The following is a 26,427-nucleotide window of genomic DNA, read 5'->3' on the forward strand; positions in this document are numbered from 1 at the left end:
CGGGCGGGCGCCGCCGTGGGGACCGGCCGCCGCGGCGAGAGCGCGCCAGCCCCGCCGTGATGCCCGCGCGCCCCGGACGCCTCCTCCCGCCGCTGCCCCGGCCGCTGGCCCTGGCCGTGCTGCCGCTGCTGCTGCTGCTGCTGGGCCATGGCGGCGGGCGCGGGGGCGCCTGGGCCCAGGAGCCGGGGGCGGCGGCGGCGGACGGGCCCCCACCGGCCGACGGCGAGGACGGGCAGGACCCGCACGCCAAGCACCTGTACACGGCCGACATGTTCACGCACGGGATCCAGAGCGCCGCGCACTTCGTCATGTTCTTCGCGCCCTGGTAACTGGCCGCGCCGCGCTCCTCGGGGCCCCGCACCCTGCGCGCGGGGGGCGGTCGGGCCGGGGGCGCCGCGGCGGGCCGGGGTGGGGGGGGTCGCGCAGCGCCGGGGCGGCGGGGGCGGCGCGGGCTCGGGCCGGGGGCGTGGGCGCTCGCGGCTGACGTGGCGCAGGGCGGCCGGGGCGGTGCAGGAGGGGGCGGACCCCGAGGGGGCAGCCGGGAAAAAGCCGTCCCGTCCCCGCTCCCAGCACACCCTCCCCCCCCCCGCCCCCGAGTCCCCGGACCGGGGGGAGGGGCGGGTGGCCTTGTCGCCCTGTGGGGCTACCCCGCCGGTTCCCCAGCCCCCGCCCCAAACTTCCTGCGCCGGCCAGAGGCGGCGGCCTGCGGGTGCGGCTGGGACCCGTGGGCCACGTGCGGCGGCCGCCGGCCAGTGGAGTCCGGCAGTGAACGCTGGGAGGTCGGATTCCGTGCGCTCGCTGCAGGGCAGATCCCCCTGCACAGGGGTTTAGTTGAAAAATAGCAACTCGCAAAGGTGTGATTTCCCCCTTTTGTGTGTTCAGGAGCTGGGAAAGGGTGGTCCGGGGAGAGAAGGGGTTCCTGTGCTACCCCGGGAAGCCGAGAGTAGTGCGAACGCTGGAGACCCCGTCGTGGCTCCGAGTCGATGGGGGAGCTGTGTGTGCTCTAGGCGACTGCAGCGCACTGGCCCCTCCATCCAAGGCTGACCCCCGGCACCTCCTCCCCACCTCTGTCTTGGGGCCTGGTCTTCTGGAAAGTGTGAGCTGAACGGAGCTCCTGCCTCGGTTCTCCGGTGGAGGCGTCCGTATGGGCCTCCGTGCCAACCCCAGAGACCCCTTCCCTGCGAATTGTCCTGCAGAAGGACTTCCTGATGTTCACAGAAGCACAGGTAGTGCTTTCCTTCCAGCGCCTGGATGCCCCGGTGGAGGGAAGTTCTCATGGGGCAGAGCACAAAGCCAGTGTTAGGGCACAAGGCAGTTTGCAGGCTTGTTGCAGCACTTGGCATCCTTCCCCAGAGCGGGAGAGAGGCTCACTGAGATGGGGGGAAGCGATGTAGGAAGGAACAGAGAGAAGATGCCCATGAAAAACGTCCTGTTCAGGAACTGTGCGGGCGGAAGTTGGAGGAAACTTTTTTTCTCTTTCTTTCCATATTCAGGCTGTTAACTATTTCAGTTCATTTGGAGTTAAGTCAACTTTGGGGGGCAAGTCTGAGTGAGAGCTGGCATTTATTAGCAGTGTACCCGTGGGGTACATTGTGTTTCAACTTCCCAAGAACCAGCCCCGACTTGAAGTTTTAGATCTACCAGTGGTCTAGAAAATACTTTGTAGCATAAAATAATCGTTCATTATTAATAGTTCCTCTGTGAAGGAGTATTCTCAGAGTATCTATTCCAATTAAATACATTACTTAATTGGAGCCTATTTCAGTGGAGTAAGTCCGTGGATTTTTTTTTCTTTATTTTTTAAAGAAAAGCTGACATGTAGACATAGGAAGTCTGTGCCGTGCCGAAGGAGTTTTAATTTTGGAGTCTCAGTAACACCAGCGAGTCCTAGACTGAGTGAGAAGACTGGCAACTGGGCACTTCGTATTAAGTAAACTCCTTTTTCAGTGTATGTGACTTACAGATTTAGATTTTTTTTTAATGTTTAGTTTTGAAGGCGAGCGAGAGAGCGCACACATTTGTGGGGGAGGGGCAGAGAGAGAGGGAGACACACAATCCTAAACAGGCTCCAGGCTCTGAGCCCTCAGTACCAGAGCCTGACACAGGGCTGGAACTCGCAAGCCACGAGATCATGACCTGAGCCGAAGTCAGAAGCTTAACTGACTGAGCCATCCAGGGGACCCATGACTTACAGACTTTTAGGTGGATGTTCCTAGGAACATAGCTCTTTAAAGTTTTTGTTTGCTTCTTAATTATCCACTACAAAATACTTAGATAAAGATGTTGGGTTTCTATGAAGGCATTTAAAAGTTAGACCTTAAGGGCACATCGGGGCTCAGATAGAACAGGCTGTGGCCTACACCATTCCCCCACCTCTTTCCAGGTTTAGTCTCTGGAATGTTGGAAGCCCACATGTAACTTGGGGGCAGCGGCAGCATATAATGAGAATATTGCTCTGTATACCTGCACTCTGAACCTGGCAGATGTAAGGTTATCCGGCTGTAGATTTTGTGCTAACATCAGGACACGGCTTCTGTATGGCCGATGCGCATCACCTTGAATCTGGTGACTGTCAGATTAGGAGGGCCAGGTGGCTTTGCTCTATTACGTGGCCACAGATGCAAGATTTTGAATTAGGCTACTGTCCCAAAAGTTCATACTGTAGCCACAATGGTCCCAAACCAGAAGTGCCCACTACATGGCACCTGTGGATGATCCATCACTAAGACATTGCCAGACATTTAGTACCCGTTAAGCATGTGCTGGTTACTGGAAATAAAGTTGTAAAAGGAACAGTGCTTGTCTTCACAGCACTTGAGCTGTATAACTTATATAACTTAATATAACTTAGGTAGAATTCTGATTTTCCTTCACAATTATCTTTCAGAAAAGAGGGAATCATTTTGTAGTTGAGTTTCTTATAAAGCAAGGATTCTTTTAGCTGGCCAGGAAAGTGCTGCTTAGGGAAGACACATTAGCTTGAGGCAGACTTTTTTGGTGCTGCCTTTCAGTGCTTATGACGGAGGTCATCTGTCAGAAAAGAAAAGAGGCAAAGAAATGTAACACTGATTTTGTTGAAAAATTACTTTGAGGACATAGTGACCATTTTGAGTGTTGGGTGTTCTTTATAAACAGGCATTTATTTTTTTTTTAAGTTTATTTATTTATTTGGGCAGGTGGGGGGAAGAGAGAGAGAGGGAGAATCCCAAGCAGGTTCCGCACCTTCAGTGACCTCGGGCTTGAACTCATGAAACTGTGAGATCATGACCAGAGCCAAAAATCAAGTGGGTGCTTAACTGACTGAGCCAACCACGCACCCTATAAGTAAGCATTTTAAAGATCACTTTGAAAAGCAATACGGCAGCTGGTTTCTTTGTAGATACCATGAATATACACCAGGTGAAAAAAACAAAAAACACAACAAAAACTCCTACGTGCCATAATGCTACTGTGACTGCACCTGAAGCTTGAGATAAAGTTTCCATGCTGACTCATATAGTATTCAAATATGGCACTACAGAGAGCTGATAATTAAAAAAGGTGATCAGTTATAGGACTGAAAAAGTAGATTTAGTGATGGACAAAATGCTGATGCTGTCAAGAAACGGGAAGAGTAGCAAGAAGCAATAATTCTAAGTTAATGTATTATTTTAAATGATAGGGGATTTAAAAATGTACTCTCAAATTCGTACAGCGAATATCAAGTATACATTTGGTTGCATCAAACCGAGAAGTTGGGGTAGCCACAAACTTTTCTAAAGTTTCTCATTGGGGAAAATGCAGGATTGAGTGAATTTTGAGGTTGCCTCGCGTTGGCAGATACTTAGTTATTTAGTAGAGAGTCCTGACTAAATAAAATAGGGGCGATTATGGCAGGCAGTGTGAAGCTGCTGCAGTAGAAGGAGAGCAAGGGAACTTTCCAGAAGAAGAAGAGAAGAGAATGGCACCAGACAGCCTGGGTAGTCAGAGCCGACTTGCTGGAGGAAGCGATACCCAAACCAAACCTGAAGGGCAAATAGGAATTTGCCATATGGGCTTAGGGAGGAGGCATCAGAGAGGGCGTGTACCAATGCCCGTGTGCAAGCCAGTCTGTCCCCCTTCAGAAAACCACAAGTAGTTCAGTTTGGCTCCAGGTTAAACTGCAAGCAAAGGAGGGCAGCAGGTGTACAGAGGTCAGATTGGAGGTCAACAGGGGCCAGTTCAAGGCGGATCTGTCTCAACAGCTTGCTATGTTTTGGTTTCCTGCTGAAAACAATGCAGGAACTCTTTGGGGGGCTGGAGGCCGAGGAGTGAGGTTCTGTGGTAATTGTGAGCCATCCTTCCCTGCTGTAGTATAAAGAAAGGATCAGAAAGGTCCACTGCCGTATGGAAATGGGTGAAGAGGTGGGCCGGCACCCCCTGACCCGATATTCAGTGTGCTTGCTCCCCTCCCCTTGTTCCAGGTGTGGACACTGCCAGCGGCTGCAGCCCACTTGGAATGACCTGGGAGACAAGTACAACAGCATGGAGGACGCCAAGGTCTATGTGGCTAAAGTAGACTGCACAGCCGAGTCAGATGTGTGCTCCGCCCAGGGGGTCCGAGGATACCCCACGTAAGTGGGAGGGGCCCGTGTTTCCCGTATGGGTCCAGGTTTTCCAGAGCCTTTTGCCAGCTGCACTCGGCTAAAGAACATACAAGTTAAACTCCTGGTAAATTTTTATGTAGTTCTGAAGAGTGAGGAGATGATAAATGTAAGCAGGCAGTCCCTGGTGTCAGGGAGAGGTTATACTTAACACCGTCTTGTCTATATTAGATGTCTTTTTGTGCTGTATTTGGAAAGAGCCTTTCATTAATCAGTGTCGGGTTTCCTGTCTATAAGGGAATGTGTTTGTGAGACAGAAATGGCGGTCTCCATGGGGTCCTGTCAGGTTTGATGTTCACAAGTACCTTTATGCAACGAGCATACTTTGTCATCAATTTTACTTTGAGTTTTTGGTCACTCTGCTATGCTTAAGCATCCTTCCTGGAGTAATTTTCCCATGTGACTAGCACAAGGGCTGTTTCTGTTGGAAAGAAAAGTGACAAACTGGAATATAGCAGTTCTGACCAGCGGTGCTACTTACTCCCTTGACAGTTAAAACAGGTTTTTTTGGTTTTAAGAAGTAGAAATTGAAACTGGCTTAACAAGCAATAGAGGGATGACTTAGAAGGCTGTGGAAGAGGCTCTGAGGCTCCCCTCCAAGGGCTTAGGGGCCAGTTTTTACCTTTACCTCCTTAATGTGACTTAACTTTCCAGCTCTGCATCTCTCTGTTGCCACGGTGGGCTCGGGCTCACTACCGATGGGCCCAGCTGGGGTGGAGTGTCCGCCCCAGACAGTCCTTGTGGCCAGAGAGGCGGGTACTGTAGGAAGGCAGCAGTGCCCTCAGACCACATGGCAGGCGTTAAAGTGAAGAGCCCTGCTCCAAAAAAGGGAAGAAGCTGTGTCCAAAAAGATGGGGGAGGGGCTGGCCACTGCGATTCCCCCAGATATTTATTCAAATTGATGAATGAAGTAAATTCTTATAAAACCTGGGCCTGTCTTCAAACCCAAGGGGCGGCATGGAAAAGTGGAAGGAACTCTGGGTTGGAACCTAGAAGCCACGTCTGAATCCCGGCTCTACTGTTTACTTATCATGCAGTCCTGGCCACGCTGTTTAACCTCTGAGTCTAAAGTAGGATGTTGATACCTTACCGCCCCCGCACACCCCCACCACCCTCATTGTTGTATGAAATTACGTGTTTGTAAATACTGACCTCAGCATACTCAGTAAGTTAAAGTTTTCCCTTACGTTTAGAAATTTGGCATTTTCATAAAGGACACTGGAATTCTTGCTCTTTGGTGACTGCTGCTAATCCAAGTGCCATGATTCAAATCAGATCAACTACGATAGGCACCATTGTCCTGTGCTTCATAGCATTGCCTTTAAAGTAAATGTAGCTTAGATGAGGGGCATCACAAAGAAGCTGTCAGTGAGTAGTGGGACGCACGGAGGAGGTAAATGTTTACCTGTTTGGAACCTGTTACTTTCAAGGTGCAAGGGCAACAGAGACGATTGGCTGAGGTGTCTACTGTTAAATAGCTGGCTGTGTATGGCCATGTACACCACCAACCACACCACCAGGAAGTGAGACAGGACTGGTGATAGGCTGCGAAGGGCAAGTGTTAGGGGGCGCCAGAGGGGGCAGTAGAGGGTTCCACCAAAACCTGGTCAAAGGAGCTCTCTGGCTACGACATCAGTTACTCCATAGATGTTATTCACAGATTTTAAATGAGCCGCATTGGATCGTGTGTCCTGGTTTAGAAGATGTGGTCTGTCCAAGAAAACCATGCACTGGTTTTGTGTTGTTAAAAAGAACTAGAATGAGTCCACATTATACTGAACATTGATGGCAAGGAACTTCTGTAACCCTCAGGGCCCTACACACAAGTGCCCGAGAACAGGTTGTTGTTTTTTTTCCATAGAATGCAGGAGGCAGGGTGTGCTGCATTAAAACGAGTCACATGAGGGCACACATGAGGGCATTCATGCATTGACCTGCGTGAGCTTTTACTTCCTCTGAAACAGCACTCATGTCATAGAGATACATGAGTGAAAATGCCTGAGCGTGCACTGTGGGTCAGTGCATTCGCTTTTATGTCATTCTAACCCTGGTACCTTCAACTGAAATAAAGGATTGCACAGGGAGGGAGTTTGGGTTCCCATGTTCCTAGGGATGGCTCAGTGTGCTTAGAAAAATGTTTTGAGGTCATGCTGTTGAGCCAGTAAGGAATCTTTATCATCTGGGAAACTGTGAGCCAGAGCAGGGCTGAAGGAGGTTTGCTAGGGCTGCCGAAGCAAAGCACCACAAACCACATGGCCAAAGAGACCAGAAATTTATTGTCTCATAGTTCAGGAGGCCAGAAGCCCAACATTGAGGCATTGGTAGGGCCATGATCTCTCTGAAACTCGGAGGGGAACCCCTCTCTGCCTCTCCCTAGTGTCTGGTGGCTGCTGCAGTCTTTGGGGTTCTGTGCTTGTGTCTGCAGCACCCCAGTCCTCTGCCCTTACATGGCCTTCAGCCTCTGTGCATGTCTCTCTCTGGGTCCAAATTTCACCCTTTAAAAAAGATCCCAGCCATATTGGATTAGGTAGGGCCCATCCTCGTAACCTCATTTGAACTTGCTTGCCTGTATATAGATCCTATATCCGAACAAGGTCACATCCTGAGGGACAGGAGGCTTGGACTTCAACAGATCTGCTTTGGGGGACATAAATCAGCCAGTAGCACTGTCTCCTCAGTTGTGCTAGGATTTTGATCACAGATTTCCAGAGTGACCCATAAATGGAGATTTTTTTTCCCCCTACAGTCTCCTTGAAAGAGAAACAGATCACCAGGAAAAGCAGATGCCCCTGTGGAGGTTTGGGAATAGCAGGAAAGTTTGGGGCTGTCCTTTAGGCTTGTACCCCAGGGCCCACTCCCTATCCCAGATGCCCTGGACAGACTGAAAGGTCTGTAAAGGAAGCTCTGATTTTATCCCCTAGGCTCTGTGAACCTAAGGAAGAACCCAGGCTTGGGCAGGATAAGAAGATTTCTCATCCAGTAAGAAGAAATTAAAAAAAAAAATTGTTTATTTTTGTTTTGCTCAGTGCACACCAAATCAGAAAAAGTCACAGGTTAGGTTTTACTGCATTTTAATGTTAGCAAAGAAATGAGGAATGGGTTTGGTAGTGCCTGTTCCTTCCTAGTAGTTTGAGGATCCACCTCCTTTTCCACTCTGAAGAGCTGTGGTGGGGGAGGCGCCTTCTGGAAGAGAGAGTCGGGGGTGGAGGAGTACATTAAGGATCTTCTAGCTCTGTGGGCGTAACACGTTTCTAGAGCTTCCTGAGGTCCCAGGGGCGGGTGTGGGCATTCGTGATTGTGAGATCATTGGGGTTGCTTAAAGTGTTAAAGTTCATGAAGTAACGGATGTACTGGCCAAAATGGTGAGTTTAGCTTTTTGTTACAGTCGTAAAAGTAAAAGCTACTGAGGAAGCGGGGCACATATTCTTTATTGGAGGCACATTAGGGATGTCACTCTAAGTCCATCACAGGATCTTAGAGCGCGGGTAAGGCCTGTAAGCCTGTTGTGATTAAAGTGCTGATTCCGGCTAATGTGCTGGTTTTCTTGTACTGCTACGAAACTTCCTTCTAAGGCCTTTGGGGAGTTAGCTCTTAAAACCACAGTTCTGATATCTGCATATCTTGACTTCTGACACTCTGCTCCTGCACGTCGGGCTCCTATTGCCAAAGTCCACAGATGTGCCATAGAAGTGATAAGGATGTTTGGATGAACAGCTCACCAAAAAGTGCTCGTCTGTGTTTCTTTTCTTCTGTCAGTAGCCATATTCCCCGCCCCCACTCCTCCATCCTGGACACCCTCTATTAAGTTTTATCTAGAGCGTATTTGTCCCCTATCAGTGGAATGATACGGGATCTGGAAGTGTAATTTCAGTCTCTGACAATGTCTTTTGCTCACCCACTAAAGCAAGTGCTACATATTCTATCTGCAGATACCTTCAGAGGCTAATATATGTAGAAAAAGAAAAGACTCCTCAGTGAGGAGGTGAATAGACCGTATCAGCCAGTGTCAAGGCTATTCTTATAGCTGGCAATGTAAATCTCACAGAACCTGGATATTCGTGCTTTGTTAAGAGTTGAAGAGCTGACAAGGTAGCGTGGAAATACATTTATTGCAAAACAGTGCTATTTCTACTACAGCCTTAATTTTTTTTTTAAACGCAGCACATAAAAACTACTAAAGCCTAGGAAGGATGACAAATCCCTAGCAGGTGAGAAGCTTGGAAGTTCTGTCAACCAAACGTTGGTGGCTTGGGTTTTCACTCACAGCATCTTAGACTTGATGTGTTCCACTCAGTCTTACTTTTATTGAATAAGTTAAGAAACTTTTTTAAGTGTGGGATTAAATGGATATGTTATCTCCTAGGACATTCTTTTCCTTTCTTTTTCATGTTGTATCAGAGGGCAGCAGGTCTGTGCCTGGCTGCGGTCCACTGATTGCCTCCCTGCACAAGCTTGCCCCCCGATGGGACAGCGCTGTCTACTCAGAGCACTCTGAAGGATTTAACAGTCTGCTCTGTCCTGTGCTCTGTCACCCTTTCAGCTTGAAGTTTTTCAAGCCTGGCCAAGAAGCTGTGAAGTACCAGGGTCCTCGGGATTTCCAGACACTGGAAAACTGGATGCTGCAGACGCTGAATGAGGAGCCTGCGGTGAGTGCACATGAGGCTTCCCTGCCTCCCGCCCGCTCTTTCTTCCTGTAGTTTCGGGGTAATAAAGAGGCCACTTCAGGCAAAAAAAAGTAAAGCTACCATTTCAAAGGAACTTTTTACTCTTTTAGAACTAATTGATGCTGTAAGTAAAAATGAACTTTTTTTCCCTTCTCAATTTTTGTTGATTTTGGTAAAATACACATAAACTTTACCGTCTTAGCCACTTTGAGTACACAAATTCAGTGGTGCTAAGTCCATGCACCCTGTTGAGCAGCCATCCCCACCGCGCGTCCCCAGAACTCTTTGCACCTTGTAGAACTGAAACCATGTCCCCGTTAAACCAACTCCCCAGCCTTTCCCCTCAGCCCCTGGCAGCCAGTCCTTCTACTTTCCATCTCTATTTTCACTGCTCTGAGTATCTTGGTGGAAACAGATGAACTTTTGAAAAGCTTTTTATTATGGAAATATTCAAACATGAACAGAAGTATCTTCGGTGCATGAGCGAGGAGCTGTGTAATGCAGATGGCCCCGTGTGCCTGCCCCCACCTTCCACAGTTACCCCCATTTTGCCCAACTTGTGTTATCATACCTGCCTTCCTAGCTCTTGTTTGGCTGCAGAGTCAGCCCTGGCAGAGTGTCATTTGTGAATATTCCAGTAGCATCTCACAGGTGCACGCTTCCCACTTCCTGACATAAACCTCTGGGCCAGTCTCGCATGTAATACAGTTACACTAATTTCTTAGCATCACAGGGTTGACTTGGGGTCCAGTCCAGGCCGGCCTCGGCCCTCTCCTGCAACCGCGAGCGGTACAGCAGGGTGACTCCCTCCTTGTCCTCTGCACTCTCAGTCCCCAAAGGTGCTCACTGGCTTCACCAATAACCTAACGTAATAAATACTCGTAATACTGTCAGTGTCTTAATGGCCCTCCCTACGCTAAGGGTAATATCAGGAAATGGTGGGAACCGTATGATTTCTGAGATATTTTTCAAAGATGTAGGTCTGTGTAGAGTTATACTAAGCGTTTATAACCCTCCCCCTCTCCAGTGGTTGTCAGGAGCCTTGGTTTTGACCTGCAAGCACTCAGAATGCGTGGCACGTTCTGATTGGTGCAGAAGGCCCGCGGAGGCGGGGCGGATTGGCCGGTGTGTGGGCCCTGGCGTGGCAGGTCTGGAAAGACGAGGTGTCCGGTGCCACGTGTCTCTGGTGGAATAGAGCCCCTGGAGTCTCTGGAGGCAGTTGTAATCCCGCAGTCCACTAAGGCTGCTTTGTTGTGTCAGGTGGGCTTTCGCGGATCCGAGGGTTGTCGGTGCCCATGCGCGGCTCCAGCGGTCTTTGGGGGGGATCCACTGCTCCCGGTGCCGTTTCCCGGGGTGCCTGTGTGGTCCTTCGGCTGTCCCCCGCGTTCTCTGTAGATGTCGCTGCTTATCCAAAACCCACCTGCTTCTCAGGTGCTGCTTTACCTCACGTTTTACAAAGTCTATAACTGCGTGGTGAGGAGCGTTGGTGTTCGCGCTGAATAAGTGTCCAGCAGGGAGGGACTTCTCTAATTTTAGGCACCAGGGAAAACCACAGACCTCTCAGGGAGTGAATTTGCATCTTTGTCATGGCAAGAGAGTTACACGAGCAGGTGGAACTTTCATGTCGATTTAAACTTAAAATTGTTTCCTCTGTGAAAAGTGCTCTGAGTGGAGGAAGCCGATTTTAAAGAGGGAGTAACCGTCTCAAAAAAAAAAACAAAAACCCACTTACAATACTTGTTTTCCATTATTCCACCAAAAATCCAGTCTACTGTGAGGACGTTTTTTCAAGGAACCAGTAGCCCTTAACAGGATGGCAGAATGACTTCGTCCGGTGCTTCAAGCTCCCGTTTTGAGGAGTGGCAGCCTCAGAGCAGGCTGGGAGGGACAGGGAGGCCCCGCCCCTGCTGGGGGCACAGTGTCTCCAGATGGAGGGCCATTGCTGCTTGGGGTCCACCTGCTGCCATATCCTAGTGTCAGAGCAGTAGGGATCTCAGGTCATTGCTGGAAAACAGTGACAATGTGCCTTTCTGTCAGAAAGTTCAAATAGTCAAACCTTATATTGCAAACCAAAAATTTTTTTCAATTAGAATTTGCCTTTCATTGTACATGAAAACTTTTTAAAAAGTTCTCCATCTGTGTTTATACCTAAGTAACTTAACGTATGCATTTTTATATTTAAAGAGGATAAATTTAGAGTTTTCCCCTTAGTGTTATGGCAATATTAAAGAAACTCAAAGAAAAGAAATCCTGATGCTATATCTTAACTTTCTACTTCAACTTTTATATTTTCCTATTTGCTTCTGTATTTTTTTTCTTAGTCATAATCACATAAACACAGTTCACTTTAATAGTGATATTTTTGTATAGTTATATCATCTCAACATTGGTCATATTTTATATTATGTGGATTTGCCATAATTCATCTCTTCTCTGTCAATGGATATTTAGGTTGTATTTTTTCTATCATCAGAAATGCTTAAGGAGCATGTTTATTTTTGTAAAAGACATTTTTTTCTACTTTTGAGTGATGTTTTTAGAATATATTCTCAGACTTAAAATTGCCAGGCAAAAAAAAAAAAAAAAAAGAAAAGAAAAGAAAGAAAAAGCAAGACTACTTTTATGGCTCTTGATGAACATTGCCAGATTGCTTTCTTAAGAATCTGTAAGCTCACAGTCACCAGCAGGACAAGACTGTACCCATTTCTGTGGTATACTGTGTTTTTGCCATGACTGCAGGGACTGCTCTGGTATCTGCCACAGGGCAGATAGTGACAGTGCCCCCTCCCCCCAAGTTTCATAAATGAGCATTGAACATCCTATAAAGGGTGACATACAGTGTTTTGCATTATTGGAACTCACTGTTTGCTTAGCCACCATTCTGTCGGGCATCTTTTCGTGTGGGTACTTAGCACTTGGAAAGTTTTGACAGGCCCGCAGCAGCAAAGAAAGCTTCACGGTGCTTTACGATTACAACTCTGCACAGCTTTGAGCTGTCAGCACTTTTTGAAGCTTTTAATAACTTGGCTATTCTTTCTCATAGAAACGTGTGAACTGCCAGATAAAAATTGAGTAATCTACATCCCATGTCTATAGCAAAATGGCGATTTTTCTGATCCAGCCTCAGAAATTGAGAACTTTAGACTTGTGTCCTATGCTAACTGCCTAGTTGTACACAGTTGGTACCCGCTCAGGGACTGGCAGAAGCATCCTTTAAAAAGCCACTTCTCGCTCCTGCGTTACGTGTTTCTGTCCCAAGCTTCGTGGAGTGAATTAAGAAGCACAACTCAGGTCTGCTCCATGGTTTTCTCGCTCTTGCGAGAAACAGTCACCATCTCTTCTGTCCCTTTACCAGTCCTTCACAGTTTGTTACCATTTGTGTGAACAGAGGATGGCCAGGCCCTCCTGTTCTCTGATGGTCTCTTGCTCTCCACTGTGTCTATCTTGCTATCTTTGTATTTTCAGGTAGTACTTCCTTTAGAGCCAGTCCGTCAGGGATTTCATTTTGAATTCCATGTGGAATCTGAGGTCACGCTGCAAAGAACAGGGCAGTGTGCTTGTTTGGGGTGGGCCTCTCCTTCAGTTTGTCTGCTCTGTTCGTCTGGGGACAGCGAAGAGCAAGTTGGGGTGGGGACAGGCATCCCTGGCTGCCTTGAGTGCTGATTCTGGAGCACTTCCTGGAGGTGTGGCTGGTGAGGGGCCTCCTGCTGAAGTGTCCAGATGATCTGACAGAGTTGGTTCCTGCCTTGGCCTCCCTTAACACAGCAGCATGCCCCAAGGGTTTGATGTAGCCAGATGAGGGAGGAGATCTGCAGAAGGTTCCAGACAGACACAGGTCACCTGCTCGGTGGGTTTCTCTATGTCTTCACATACAAACCCAGTGACTGTTGTTTTGTTTCTATTAGACACCAGAGCCAGAAGTCGAACCGCCCAGAGCTCCTGAGCGCAAGCAGGGACTATATGAGCTCTCAGCAAGCAACTTTGAGCTGCACGTTGCACAAGGTATGGTGGGTGAAGCTCATGGGTGCTCACAGTGGGACGCGCACCTCTTAGAACCACTGACCATCCATCACTCCTTGATTTGCTGGGCTCTTTCTTCCTGCCACTTGAGGGCTCGTGGGTACCATCTGTGCACTTAGCAGTGGTCTCTTCAGGACCCATTAACGTCCTTGTACAGTGCACTTCCTCTTAGAAGTCATTTCTCCTTTTGTCTCTCTGCTTACAGAAATGCCAGTTTTAATGCTAGTTAAAGATGTAAGTTTTGGAAAGCTCACAAAGCATGAATGGGCACGCTTAATTTGTATACTAGTTAGCGCATCCTTGGATAAGAAAGTATTTATTTATATTAATGTGAATCATATGCTTGTTGACCAGAGGCAGAAACAGAAGTTTCTCTTATGTGTTCAAACTAGAATTTAATGGGACCATTTTAACGTGTGAATCAGAGTAGGTGTTCTTAACACTTAAAACGGTTTTTTGTACCACATCTCGTTTTTTTTTGAAAACACTCTCCTAAATAGTAAAATGATCTATATACGGTTTCTAACGTAAATAACACATAAGTCCTTTATTCACATGTTTCGGAACAATTGGCTCAGCACTGAATGACTTGAAAGCAAATTCAGCTTCCTTGTTGCTCTCCATTCTCAAATGCTGCCATGGAGAGAAGTCCTGCTGTAAGACTGGGCTGGAAACATTGTGAAAAGGGCTTAACATTATGTCTGGCCCTGTAACTTCATGCCCGCTGGGGGGTTGAACCCCCCCCCCCCCCAACTTAAGGTCTAAAATAACTTACTGTGATGCCTTCCTTTGTTTTCCCTTTGTGTTCAAGGTTGTTATTTGTACCAGGGCTCTGGGGGGGAGGCGGTGGCGGTGACAGTACAATTTCAGGGTGTTTTCCCCAGTAGGGGGTTCACTTTAGTTCCCATAAGCCCAGCTGGGACTCTCTCTAAGCAAATCGTGCCTGAAGGGCAGCATTGTGGAGATGCCACCTTGTGCTGCTCACATGAGGATCTGTCCTCAGAAAATGACAGTCACCTCTTGGCCTTAAAGCTTCCACTGATACTCTGGTAGGTTCCTTCCTGGACATCCTGTCTCCACCTCACAGCACAAGTTAGTGTCATTTTCTGTCTAGAGAGGCATGGCTTCAACCTCATGGATCACTTGCTAGTTTTTTGAATCAAGTGTTTCACCATTTCCCTTAAGGTGTCATTGCTGTGGGTGACAAAGCACTGCCATGAGCGTTTGGTGTGGCAGTGTCCTTCTGTGAGCCTATGTCACATTTTGGTGATGTACTCACAACCTGATTGTGGTCTGGTCTCAGCCTGACATCTTTCAGGCCCTAGGCTGGTCAAGGCAGAACAGCCTAGAAAAAGTCTTCAGTATCCAAATGACGATGTTGTATGGATTTGGGTTTTTTTCTCCTAGCCAAGGACTGTTTTTAAAACCTTCTGTTTTATTGTCAAATAAAACACAGACACAGAAAGCCCTCAAACGTAGGGCTTAGTGAGTTGTCATAGAGTGGTCAGCCTATAACCACCGTCCAGTTCAAGAAATGGCACTGCCAGTCACCCCTTGCCCTATCCAAGTCCCAGTCCTCCTGCCCTCAAGGAGGCACTTTCCTTGCTTTTCGTCATCATTCACTATCCAGATGTGCCTTCCTTACATTATAGTTTAATTTGTTCTTTATTTTACCTACGTCTCTCTTGCGTCTCAATCTACATGTTCCCCCAACATGTTTTTCTTCCTTGTATCCTTTTGCTGAGCACATAGGTTATTGGACCTGTAGAATTCCCCAGTCTCCACTGTGACAGCTGTGTCCCATGGCATGGTTGAACATGTTTCCCTAGATCCGTTAACTTATCAGGGTTGCCAAATGCCGATAGTCTCATTAAAACATCCTTTCTTCATTGTTTTAGGGAGAGAAACTTGCCCTCATTTATCACATGCTTATCCAGTGGTGCAGTTTGTGTAAGAAAGGTGGGATAATTGCCTGATTCTTCCCGTTTGTTGCCAGTTCTTCAAATAATGAGTTGGTTCCCTGTTGTCCTCCAAAGATGACAAATTAGATTCTGTTTTGAGGATTGCTATGAGTTCATGGATATACACTTACTTGATGGAGTCACTTTTTTACCAGTTAAAGGGTTCATACTGCAGTTAGTTTTGCGAGAGGACAAAGATCAGATCCTTGCATTCGATCTTTCGATCTTGAGTAAGGTATTAAGTCACTCCTTCTCCCTCCTCTGTCTTGGCTCTCCACTGAAGGCGACCACTTTATCAAGTTCTTCGCTCCATGGTGTGGTCACTGCAAAGCTCTGGCTCCAACCTGGGAGCAGCTGGCTCTAGGCCTTGAACATTCTGAAACTGTCAAGATTGGCAAGGTAAGTGAAAGCCCTTATTAAACTGGAAATAGACCGCCTTTGGCTGGATTAATTAGCAGAGTGGCCCATTATTCATTCTGTGTGCAAAGTCGCAAACTTGATTTATTAATTCCATTTAGTGTGCCACTTGATAATTCATTTCACCTTCACAGATGGCAGCCTGGTTTCAAATGTGCTGGCTTTTCCACAGCCTAAAGATAAATTATGGCTTTGGCTTCTTTGTTTATTTTGAAGCAATGGCCAATTCTGAATTGGCAGCCCCAGAGCCCTTTCTGCAAAGATATGGGGCACAGCCTTCACGAATGTTCACTGGCCGGACTTGGAGGCCATCCACATTTGACCTCACCCAAGAGCTGTCCCCTAGAGGAGCCTCAGCCCTGTGCTCACAGAGGCATGCAGAAGGTCCCCCTCCGGTGAGCCCCAGCTTTCACTGCTGCCTGGGAGTCTTTCCAGCTTTCCCCACTTTGCAGAGAGAAGCCAGAAGTGGTGTCTAACAACTTCTGTATAAGTGGATTTTCTGGAAATCTCCAGAGCAGCTCCCGGGCCATCAAGCACTTTTCATCTCACCCAGCCTTTGGCATCCACCAGACGTCCAGGCATGGGTTTCCTTTTATAAAGATCTCATGTTTTACTTTGCCAAAGGCCTGACTTGTATACAGAAGGAATGCTGCGTTTCCAGAACTGCAGCTCATGAGATGATCTGCCCGGGACAGGGAGATGGCCAAAAGCACAAGCTTAGGGTCCAGGCAGACCTGGCTGGCCAGCCTTTTTGACAGCTTCTCCACACCTCAGTGTCCCCTTTGCAAAACCACAGTAAGACCTAACTGGGGCGGGGGGAGGTGGCGCGGGGAGAGTATGGAAGTCAGATGCTCAGTACGATGTTTGGCATGAAGCAGATGCCCGATGAGTTGTAATAGTTGTCGTTCAATGGATTTTCACTGTTGCCTATTAAACACTTTTATTTTTTTAATGTTCATATGTTTTTGAGAGAGAGAGTGAGCAGGAGAGGGGCAGAGACAGAGGGAGACACAGGCTTCAGGCTCTCAGCTGTCAGCACAGAACCCGATGCGGGGCTCAAACTCACAAACGGTGAGATCATGACCTGAGCCAAAGTCGGATACTTAACTGACTGAGCCGCCCAGGTGCCCCATTGTTAAACACTTTCAATTATGTATTCTAGTTATATGTGTTCTTATAATTTTATATTTATCGAACATATCGTGGAAGTAGTCATAATTTTCTTGTGTTCTATCCTCCCCATTCCTTGTATCCTTACTTTAAACTATTTTGTGAATTCTCATGGGCGATTATTTTCAGGTCATGTCTGTAGAGATTTCTGGTAGAACCAGGTGTGAGCCAACACAGTTTGCCCATGCGGGCTGTGGCCTCCGTCTCCGGACATGTGTGCGGCTGGCTTAGACTGGACTCTGAATGCCCCCCACCCAGACTTCAGGCTGGGGCTTCCTGTGCTTCAGTTTAATACTTTAACTGCCGACTTCAGTCTTAGGTGTGAATGTAATATTTTTATCTTACTTTGTTGAGATCCTGAAAAACAACAACTTAGTATCCCACATAGCTGATTTTAACATCAGTAGAAAATCAAAAAGAAGTGACTTAGGATAAACGGTTTCATGAAAATGTTGAACATGCAGAATCTTGATAAGATTCAAGTGAAACAAATTTAAAGAGCTGTAATAGTTGAGCTTATGGAATTAAGAACATGTAATCACCTTAATTTGATATCTTTTCAGTTATCTTTATTTTATACTGAATACTCCTGTTTCAAAACTCCCTAAGTGTGAACATGAGAATAAATATCGCAGCTGGTGTTGGTGTAGGCCTCTCTCACTGACGGCCAGGCCTCCCCTCCCCAGATGTCAGGCTAGGCTCCCCTTCTCCCTCTGCTAACATGCTCCAGGTAAAATGTTGCTTCCTAAAAATTGGCATTTTTAAGTGAGATAAATAAGTCATGTCTCGCAAACAAATCTCATCCCTCTGCTCCCTTAGCTCAGGTGTATTTTGGGGTAGGTTTTAGGAAGTCTCTCCCCAAACTGCCACTGGCCGGCAGAGATGCTACAGATGAAGTGTGTAAAGTACTGAGTGCCCAGTGATCCATTTAGCAGGGAGGCTCACGAAGAAAGGAACTGAGAATCTGGTCTTACTTTACTTTTAGGTCGACTGTACGCAGCACTATGAACTCTGTTCAGGAAACCAGGTTCGTGGCTATCCCACTCTTCTGTGGTTCCGAGATGGTCAAAAGGTACGTACGTCTTCAGGTCCTGGTATCGAGACCAAGTGCTTCTCTTAACCACAGTGGGCTGTTGCCAGTATGAGTTGTTTGGGCACTGGTTTGTTTTTTTTTTTTTTAATTTTTAATTTTTATTTATTTATTTATTTTTTTTTTTGAGAAGAGTGCACGAGTATGCATGTGTGTGTGAGCAGGGGAGGGGCAGAAGGAGTTTTTTTTTTTTTAAGTTGCATTTCATCTGAGAGAGCATGAGCATGAGTGGAGGAGGGACAGAGGGAGGGAGGGAGAGAGAGAATCCCAAGCAGGCTTTGCATTGTCGGCATAGAGCCTGACTCGGGACTTGATCTCACAAATCGTGAGATCACGACCTGAGCTACAACTGAGAGTTGGACACTTAACCAGCTAAGCCACCCAGGTGCCTTGGGCACTGGTTTCAAGGCATACATAATCAACAAAGACGTCTTGGCCTCAATTAGTAAGATTTGGGTAGTTGACAAAAACGGTCAGTTGTCCTGCTATTTCGAAGCATTCCCATTGGCTGAGGTTAGCACTAGAATAGCTCGGGCGTACCGCCGGCTGTAGCTGTGCTCTGGCCACAACCGTTGAGTGGAGTCAACACTGGCTCCCGGTCGCTGGCGCTCACTCCCACTCTCCTGTCTATCCCTGGCCGATGGTCAGCTTCTCAGCACACCGGAGTCGGCCCCAGTCATGACTCTGGGCTCTGCGGGAGGCAGGTGCTGTCAGGTTCTCTCCCCATAGCTAAGGTGTTCGGTTTGTAACGTGCACTCTCGTGTGAATATGAGCGTGCGGACGCTGCCCAGTCCCCACCGCCAGGGTGACGGCATCAGTGGAGGTCTCATGGGGGTGAGTGGGGTCGGGACGAGGTTTGAGCGATTCAGAACACTTAAGTGTACTAACCTGACAGCATTTTTGTGCGGCCCTTACCTCGGACAGATTGACCAGTACAAAGGCAAGCGGGATTTGGAGTCCCTGAGAGAGTATGTGGAATCACAGCTGCAGAGCACGGAGCCGGGGGCCCCGGAGGCCGTCGAGCCGTCAGAGGCCCCAGTGCCAGCCACTGAGCCCGCGGCCAAGGTGGGTGTCGGCTGCGATCAGGAGCGCCTGGGGTGGCCCACCACCTCCTGCCCACAGAGGCCGCTCTCCTCAAATGCTTTGCACAGAACGGCAGTTGGGGGTCAGCAGAGAGTAGTTCAGATGGTTGGCTGAGGCTGACATTTCAACATGAGACATTTCCTTCAGCCACTTTTAACATGCTTGTGAGGGGTAAACCTAGGAGCTCCTCTGAAATAAACATGAGACAAATCCTAGGAGTATTTGGCGTCAAAAGCTCTGGAAAAGTCGTCCCTTTTTGATTCAGTAATCCCTGTACTTGAGGGCATTTGCTACATGAAAGTTTGGCTGCTGTTAGGCCCCCGTTTCTGTCCATTTCCACCACCTGCTACAGTAATTTGATTTTCACCCTATGGTAAAGGCCCCTGAAAGGTCTGCAGCAGGAAAGATGTACATGTTGGAACTGAAAGGCACATTGCCCGAGGACATTTACTTTGCTTAGGCAGGCAGTCTCTGACTTACTGTGCTGTTGTCTTCATTCACCCAGTGGAAGGTTTCAGATCCACTTGTTCTGCATTTATCGAGCCTGTTACATTTCAGGCACTGTCCCAGGCCACCAGGAAACAAAGGCAAGTAAGACTCTTTCCCTACCTGTGAAGGGTACCTGGTCTAGAGGGGAGACAGATGAGAACTTGGAGAAGCAGATGTCCCAGGTGTGTGACCCAGGAGTGTGCAGGCCCAGTCATGATTGGGGCAGGCAGGCGGGAAGTGTCACTTGAAGAGCTGAAAGGCAAATTGGTAATTGCTGCAGAGACGTGGTGGACGTGGAGAGAAAAGGAGAGAAAAGGTTTGTCCGAGGAAGAGCGTGAGCAGAAGCGCGTTAGTATAATCGGCTGGGCGTATTTGGGGCAGGGCCAGCCGTCAGCTGGAGGGAAGGGGGTGAAAAGGACAGGGGGTGCAGTGCAGGATGCCAGAGAGGGGAGGTAGGAGCTGGATCATAGAGGACTTAGTCGGCCAGCCAAGGATTTTGAGCTTCATCGTATATGTATAGGGATCCAGCAGAGGGTTTTGAGCAGATTTGAATTTTGGATGACTGGCAGAAAGAGATGGAAAGTATGAAAGGGGGGGACGTCAGTGTATTAGGCCAAAATGATGATGAGACCCCAAAACTACGGCTGTGACAGAGGGTGGAGACAAGGAGACAGCAAGCGTAAGGAGCCTCACCCTCCTGAATACGGTCGGGCAGGTGGGGTGAGGGGTTGACTGGAGTTGTGGCATACCTGGTGGTCAAGGGCACCAAGCGTGAGAGAAGGACTGAGGGGCGGGGGGAAGGGAGGTGATCAGGTCAGTTTTCAAGTTGCTGATTTTCAGGGCTGTGGTGGACATTCAGGTGGAGATGTCCGGTGGACAGTTAAGTAGGACTCGGGAACTGAAGCAGGAAGGATATGTGCACTAGAAGGGTAGCCTTAGGCGTCAGCCGATGCTGAAGCCATGGGTGAAAAGGAGGTTTTTCAAAGGGAGTCAGGGAATGTTTTCCAGGAAAGCAGAGCTTGGTTTCCTAGCTAAGAACCCTAAGGCCTATTTGTCAACAGATTTCCAAGCAGAATACTTAAGTTGCTACATCCGTTTACACCAAGCCCTTAGCTGGGACACAGTGGGCAGGGGAAGGGGCAGCATGCCCTCGTTCTGCGAGGCCAGAGCAGTGAGTGTGCAGATGTGTGCGACCACCCTCCTCCCGGCCCCCCCAGTAATTCTTGAACCCTCAGCATTTACATAGCAGATCCTGACTTGCTGGGACCATCACTCCCTGAGCCCTAGTTGTTTGGAATTGGAAAAAGACCGTCATCTACTCCCTCCCTCCGCGTGGAGTGGGGACAGGAATGGGCCTCCTTGCCCCCTACAGCCCATGCCTTAGTTGGACTCTTAGGTTGGGGACTTGCCTAGGTGTTAGTTCAAAGTCGGAGCTTTGGTTTAAGAAGTAAACGAATGATTCTGCAGTAGCTGCGACCACATACGTTGGAGGGGACTGTGTCACGGTGGTTCTAAAGGTCACCATCCCAAATTGAATGTAATTATACACTGTGGATGTTTTCATCAAACACAGAACAGTTTCTGTTTATAACACAGTTTTCCAGCAGTAAGTAGGTCTTTCAGTGAGCATGGCGTCATGTTTCTGGACATAAAGAAAGATGGTAGTGTTCTACAATGGGCCCCTTGGCGGGCTTCGCCTCCGAGTCACCGACACGCGTTACCCGATGCCAGACTCAAGCGGAGCAGCCCTGGTACGTTTAGCCACATGATAAATCATCATAGTCTTGCTCTCGTGAGAGAATCACAGATCCATTTCTGGAGAAACCCAGGAACATAATTCTGCAAAGAATTGTCAAGACCAAATTGCTTTAGAGCAGGCTGCCTCATGGCACCTTCCCCCTACATTCTCCAGCCAGAGCTTAGATGAACAGTTTGCACGTTTACTTTGAATTTAAGAAGCCTGGGATACGTAAAACACGTATCCTTGCCTGTGGTCTTGCCACTGTCGACTGTGAAGGCAGTACACAGAGAAGGGAACTTGTGCACATCCACGTGCTAGGAGAGCGGTAGGGTCACTCAGAAAAGACAGCAGGTGCACGCACATCAGGTGAGCCAGTGAGTCGGTGTCTGGGACTCTCCAGTCGGCGTCGGAAGCTCTGGGCCGGAGAGGTGCACACTGTGGCACAGGCCGCACAGAGCCAACTGGTCCACACCATGGAGCCCTGAATGACAGCAGCCACACCTGAGCCCCTCTTCCCCCCAGTGGCCGGGGAGGACTGCGTCCTGCCACCTCCTCGAGGCATCTCCCGGGCTCAGGACCTTGGGGACCTACCTGTGGTGAATCATTGTCCCTTCTTGTGTAGCTTGTGAAATGCACGTTTTATAGGTATCTCCGTGTGACCTTGGAGCATGTATGACAGCACTGTTAAAAGATTATTGATTTGTATTTCTGTAATCCCTGCTCTAAGTGATGCCTTGGAACTGTGGCCTTTCCCTCCCCTGCAGGGCACCCTGTTGGCACTCACGGAAAATAACTTCGATGACACGATCGCAGAAGGAATAACCTTCATCAAGTTTTATGCTCCATGGTAAGTGGCCGTTTGATGAGAAGCTGCCTGGTCTCGGTGCACTTGAGCCCCATCAGAGTTCTCTGCTCATTAGGCACCGCTCTAGACTCGATGTTAGGCCTAGATGTTGCTACATTTATACATAGGTTAGGTTCTAGGAAATGAGGAAAGGTTATTGTTTGCACCTATATTCAGGTATGTTGAAGTTCGGTTTGGTGGTACTCATGAAGTTATTTATAGAGAATGAGGCCAGTTTATTTTAAAATTCAGTCTGTTTTGGAGAAAACATGACAATGTGACAATAGAGAATTAGGATGGCCATATAAAAGTTAAGCTTTGTGGTATCTGCCCTTGTCCAGATAGACTGAACATCTATATCATGATGTAGCTTTGCTCCTTAGTGTCTGAGACGTTGTAGAGAAATCCCATGGGGCTCCTGGGCAGCCATCCTATATGTTACCCAATTACCTGAACCTTCCTGCTGCATGGTCCTCAGAGACCGGAGCAGAGAGGGCGACACCAACTTTGTGCCCAAGGCTCCCTGAAGTGGGGCAGGTGACAGGTGCCAAGAGTCACCTGCACTGCTGTAACTCTGCATGTCCTTTCTTTCCTTTGAATCTCTGTTTTCTGAGCTGTAAAACGGGAAGAGTGCTTTGTCTTCACAAACAATCCGCTTAGAAAAGCACGGTCTCGGGGCGCCTGGGTGGCGCAGTCGGTTGAGCGGCCGACTTCAGCCAGGTCACGATCTCACGGTCCGTGAGTTCGAGCCCCGCGTCGGGCTCTGGGCTGATGGCTCAGAGCCTGGAGCCTGTTTCCGATTCTGTGTCTCCCTCTTTCTCTGTCCCTCCCCCGTTCATGCTCTGTCTCTCTCTGTCCCAAAAATAAATAAAAAAATTTAAAAAAAAAAAAAAAAGAAAAAAAAAAAAAAAAAAAGAAAAGCACGGTCTCAAGGAGAGTGTTAGGTTTTGTTTCTAAACACGAACAAGTAAGGTCACCAGCATGTCACTTCTGCTCTTCGGTTTGTTTTCGTTCCGGGTATTGATGAGAAACCACAGGGGCAGAGAAGAGAAGTCTGGGAGCACGCGACTCACAGGAGTTGTACAACTTTTGTTCTTGAAGAATAGAAACACTAGTCAATAACACCTTTAAATCTATTATTTTCTATTTTTTTTTTATTTTTTTGAACCTAAAGCCATATAGACCAAGTGTGAGGACAGAAGATCCCCTTTCAGTGAAGGGGTAAAGTGCTGGGGAAGGGGAGGGTTTGCACAGAACTTGGCTTGGACTTCACTGCTCACAGCGAATGGATGACGTTTCAGGGAAGCTTTCAGGCTGCCCTGACATTTTGAGACCACAGCAATCAAATCTAAAATGAAATGTCTTTAAAAGAAGTTTTTGGTGTCCATTTTCTTTTCTGTTCATCAACTCCTGCTCATGGTGCACTTGCTTCATTCATAATCCAGCTAGCTCAGTTTACCACATCCTGGAAATGGTCTCAGAATCTAAACTTGCTTTCAGACCAGCCTGTTTCCATTCAGTTCTCCAAAAGCCTACTTTGGATGGACTTCGAATTCCGTGTCTGGGACGGAGGAGGAGGAAATGTTAGCGCACCCAGGGGGGAATCTGATATCTTACACATTTCTAGGCAATTGCCGACTGCCTCTTACAGAAGAACCAAGGCTTGGCTCGGCAGCTGGATTTAGGTGAGTGAGCTTGACCCAAGACTTCAATAAAGCTGTCGTCGTCCTGTTCCTAGGTGTGGTCATTGTAAGAATCTGGCTCCTACTTGGGAAGAACTCTCTAGAAAGGAATTCCCTGGTTTGGCAGAGGTCAAGATTGCGGAGGTGGACTGTACTGCGGAACGGAATATTTGCAGCAAGTACTCGGTGGGTACATGCAGAAGTATCGGGGACCCTGAGTATCGGGAGCACGCCCACATGGAGCTGTCATCTGGTGTGGTGGCCTCAACCGGGACAAAGCACAGGGCCCTCGTCGTCTTTGCGAAGCGCTCCTTGTGTCCTTTTGAGGCTGTTGCTTCATTTCCGTTTTGAAAAGCAAAAGAGATGCTCTGCCCGAGGAAGGGCTTTCTTCTCCCACTGGTTACACACCTCTCAAGGGAGACTTGAGGCCTTGCTGTCTGCATAGAAGGAGGTGCCACCTCAGCACGGCCACTTGCTGGCTGAACAGTCAGCTGACTTGCAGCCTCGTCTCAAGCCCCTAAGTGGCTTATTGTTCAGCCCTGAGCGTGTCCTAAAGTACAGTGGTTGAGTAAGGGAAACCCCTGACTTCCTCCCGAAGGGACTATCCCAGCCAGCCGGGCTTCCACTTGGTTTTGTCCTGAAGCGTTGCCTTCTTTCTGAGCTGCTAGCACAATCTGATAGCCCAAAACGTTTGTAGTTCACATTTTTGCTTTTGTGCGGTTTTCTTAAAACATCTGGGGGCTCTGGAGTTCCCTCATTAGATTGAGAATAGGTGCAACACAGACGTCATTTACTCATCACTCGAAGGTGCCATTTTTTCTGGTGCCTTAAAGCCTTAGAAAAGAGCTGGAGATGTATATTCTTGTGACTCCGCGGGGTCCACAGAGTGGTTGGGCATCAGCAGGGGGCTTGTCAGAAATGCACAGTCAGGACCCACCTGGACCTGCGGCATCAGAATGTGTCTGTTCACCGGGTGCCCAGGTGGTGGCATGTGCACGGAAGCTCCAGAAGCTGTACTTCTGGATAAAGTCCTTCCTTTGACACTAATCCTGAATGTGCTTTTGAATTGGAAGGTGAATAACCCTGAGGCTTTGCTTTCTTGTACTTTTTAAATGGTCTGCACCTTTTAAAAATTTAACCATGGGGGTGGTGTGCTGACAGCTCAGAGCCTGGAGCCTGCTTTGGATTCAGTGTCTCCCTCTCTCTCCCCCTTGCTCACGCTCGCTCGCTCTTTCTCAAAAATACACATTAACAAAAATTTTTTAACTTAACCATGAACTTCCCTGGTTACAACTTTAGGAGTTTTTTTCGGCAGGGGGTGGTGGTGGTGGTGGTTTATCTCAGAAGCAATTTGTATGTGACCTGGACCACTGGTCTTCATACTTACTTTTTTTTTTTTTTTTTGAAGGTACGAGGCTATCCCACATTGCTGCTTTTCCGCGGAGGGAAAAAAGTCAGTGAGCACAGTGGAAGCAGAGACCTTGACTCACTGCACCACTTCGTCCTGCGCCAGGCAAGGGATGAGCTGTAAAACCCAGTCCCAAGTCGCCCAGCCACCCGTGCCCAGGGTGTGGGAGCTGAATTGTGCAGGTGTGGAGTTTCACATGGTGGTTTTTCAGAGAGCTGAATGTACTAAACTTGTGGTATCTTCTTTGTGTGTGTGATTTTTAAGGCAACACACTCTACAAATTCTTTATTAAGTTTCTCTAAGTAAACACGTAACTCATGATCCCTTCGCAAACAATATTTTCAGTGGCGATCTGTCGTCCCCTTTACCTTTCTCTTGATGAATCTAAATGGTTTCCTTTGAGACTAAAGTAGAGTTGAGAAAAATCAAATTGCTCAACTACTTTTGGCTCCTGAGTGATTCTGGTGAAAGTATCATCTAAAGCATCGTTTGTGAACTGCCCACAAGTTCTGGAAAGGTGGCAGTATTGATATTCTGCTGATCTTAAGGTCATAACGGACTTGTTAGTAAGGTGGTTGGTCAGTAACTTGGAGCAGATCTAAACACAGAAACCCCACACCTCTGGAAGATACCTTCACGTCCACCCCTGGCTTTGCTGTTTCTGTTAATACTACTCTCATCGCGAGAGGTCAGCCATAATGAAAGCAATGGTACTTCTGACGTGTGCCTGAGTAAGACAATGCTGGTGCCATAATCTGTGTGTGTGTGTGTGTGTGTGTGTGTGTATGTATGTATGTGTATGCTTCTGTTTGTTACTCACAGGTGAAAGATTTATTAGTTAGGTTCTCATGCAGCCAAGAGTCCATGTGAACTTTAAGATTTGACGTCTCCCACAGAAAATGTGGCACGGAAAGTTTCACAAGACTTGTCCTGACTCTTCTGTTAACTCATAGAAAGATTCTGGTTGTATTTGCCACCAGGGGGGCAAAAGGACTTAGGCGAGCTTTCCCAGCCCCGGGTCTCCTGACCAGGGTGGCCCTCCTGCTCAGCAACAGGGCCCGAGCTGGAGGCAGCCTCACGTTCTGCTTCTGAGTAGGCATTTTAGAGGCTAACTGTACTTTGCCTTGGAAGAGGTCTACTCTCTGCTGTATGAGGAGCAGGATTAAGTTGGCCTCCAGACCAAAGACTGAAGTAGGTGGGGCTGGCTGGGTCAGGGCTGACACAGGCCAAGTCACT

The 26,427-nt window shown here is 48.1% G+C and overlaps 1 protein-coding gene across 3 annotated transcripts; it reads left to right on the forward strand.

Annotated features, from left to right (window-relative positions):
• The first annotated feature begins 59 nt into the window (after positions 1–59).
• Positions 60–25,434, forward strand: TXNDC5 (thioredoxin domain containing 5). Of its 3 annotated transcripts, none has more exons than XM_042937951.1 (10): positions 60–325; positions 4,443–4,592; positions 9,163–9,268; positions 13,192–13,288; positions 15,551–15,666; positions 17,840–17,926; positions 18,869–19,009; positions 22,022–22,104; positions 23,840–23,969; positions 25,192–25,434. In XM_042937951.1, the coding sequence occupies exons 1-10, from the start codon at positions 60–62 to the stop codon at positions 25,312–25,314; spliced, it is 1,299 nt and encodes a 432-aa protein (XP_042793885.1). In that variant the 3' UTR covers positions 25,315–25,434. The 3 variants fall into 3 exon arrangements, with proteins under 3 accessions (XP_042793885.1, XP_042793888.1, XP_042793886.1); XM_042937954.1 differs by lacking the exon at positions 60–325 and adding an exon at positions 830–854; XM_042937952.1 differs by lacking the exon at positions 60–325 and adding an exon at positions 1,204–1,226.
• Positions 25,435–26,427: the final 993 nt, after the last annotated feature.

The sequence above is a fragment of the Panthera leo genome, chromosome B2, assembly GCF_018350215.1.
Source record: "Panthera leo isolate Ple1 chromosome B2, P.leo_Ple1_pat1.1, whole genome shotgun sequence".
In the NCBI taxonomy this organism is placed as follows: Eukaryota; Metazoa; Chordata; class Mammalia; order Carnivora; family Felidae; genus Panthera; species Panthera leo.

Excerpts from the sequence above, each read along its gene's own strand:
- TXNDC5 (XM_042937951.1), top strand. The coding sequence starts at position 60 with ATGCCCGCGCGCCCCGGACGCCTCCTCCCGCCGCTGCCCCGGCCGCTG. Across the intron at positions 22,105-23,839 it reads ATCAAGTTTTATGCTCCATG|GTGTGGTCATTGTAAGAATC; the intron begins GTAAGTGGCCGT and ends TCCTGTTCCTAG. Across the intron at positions 23,970-25,191 it reads ATATTTGCAGCAAGTACTCG|GTACGAGGCTATCCCACATT; the intron begins GTGGGTACATGC and ends TTTTTTTTGAAG.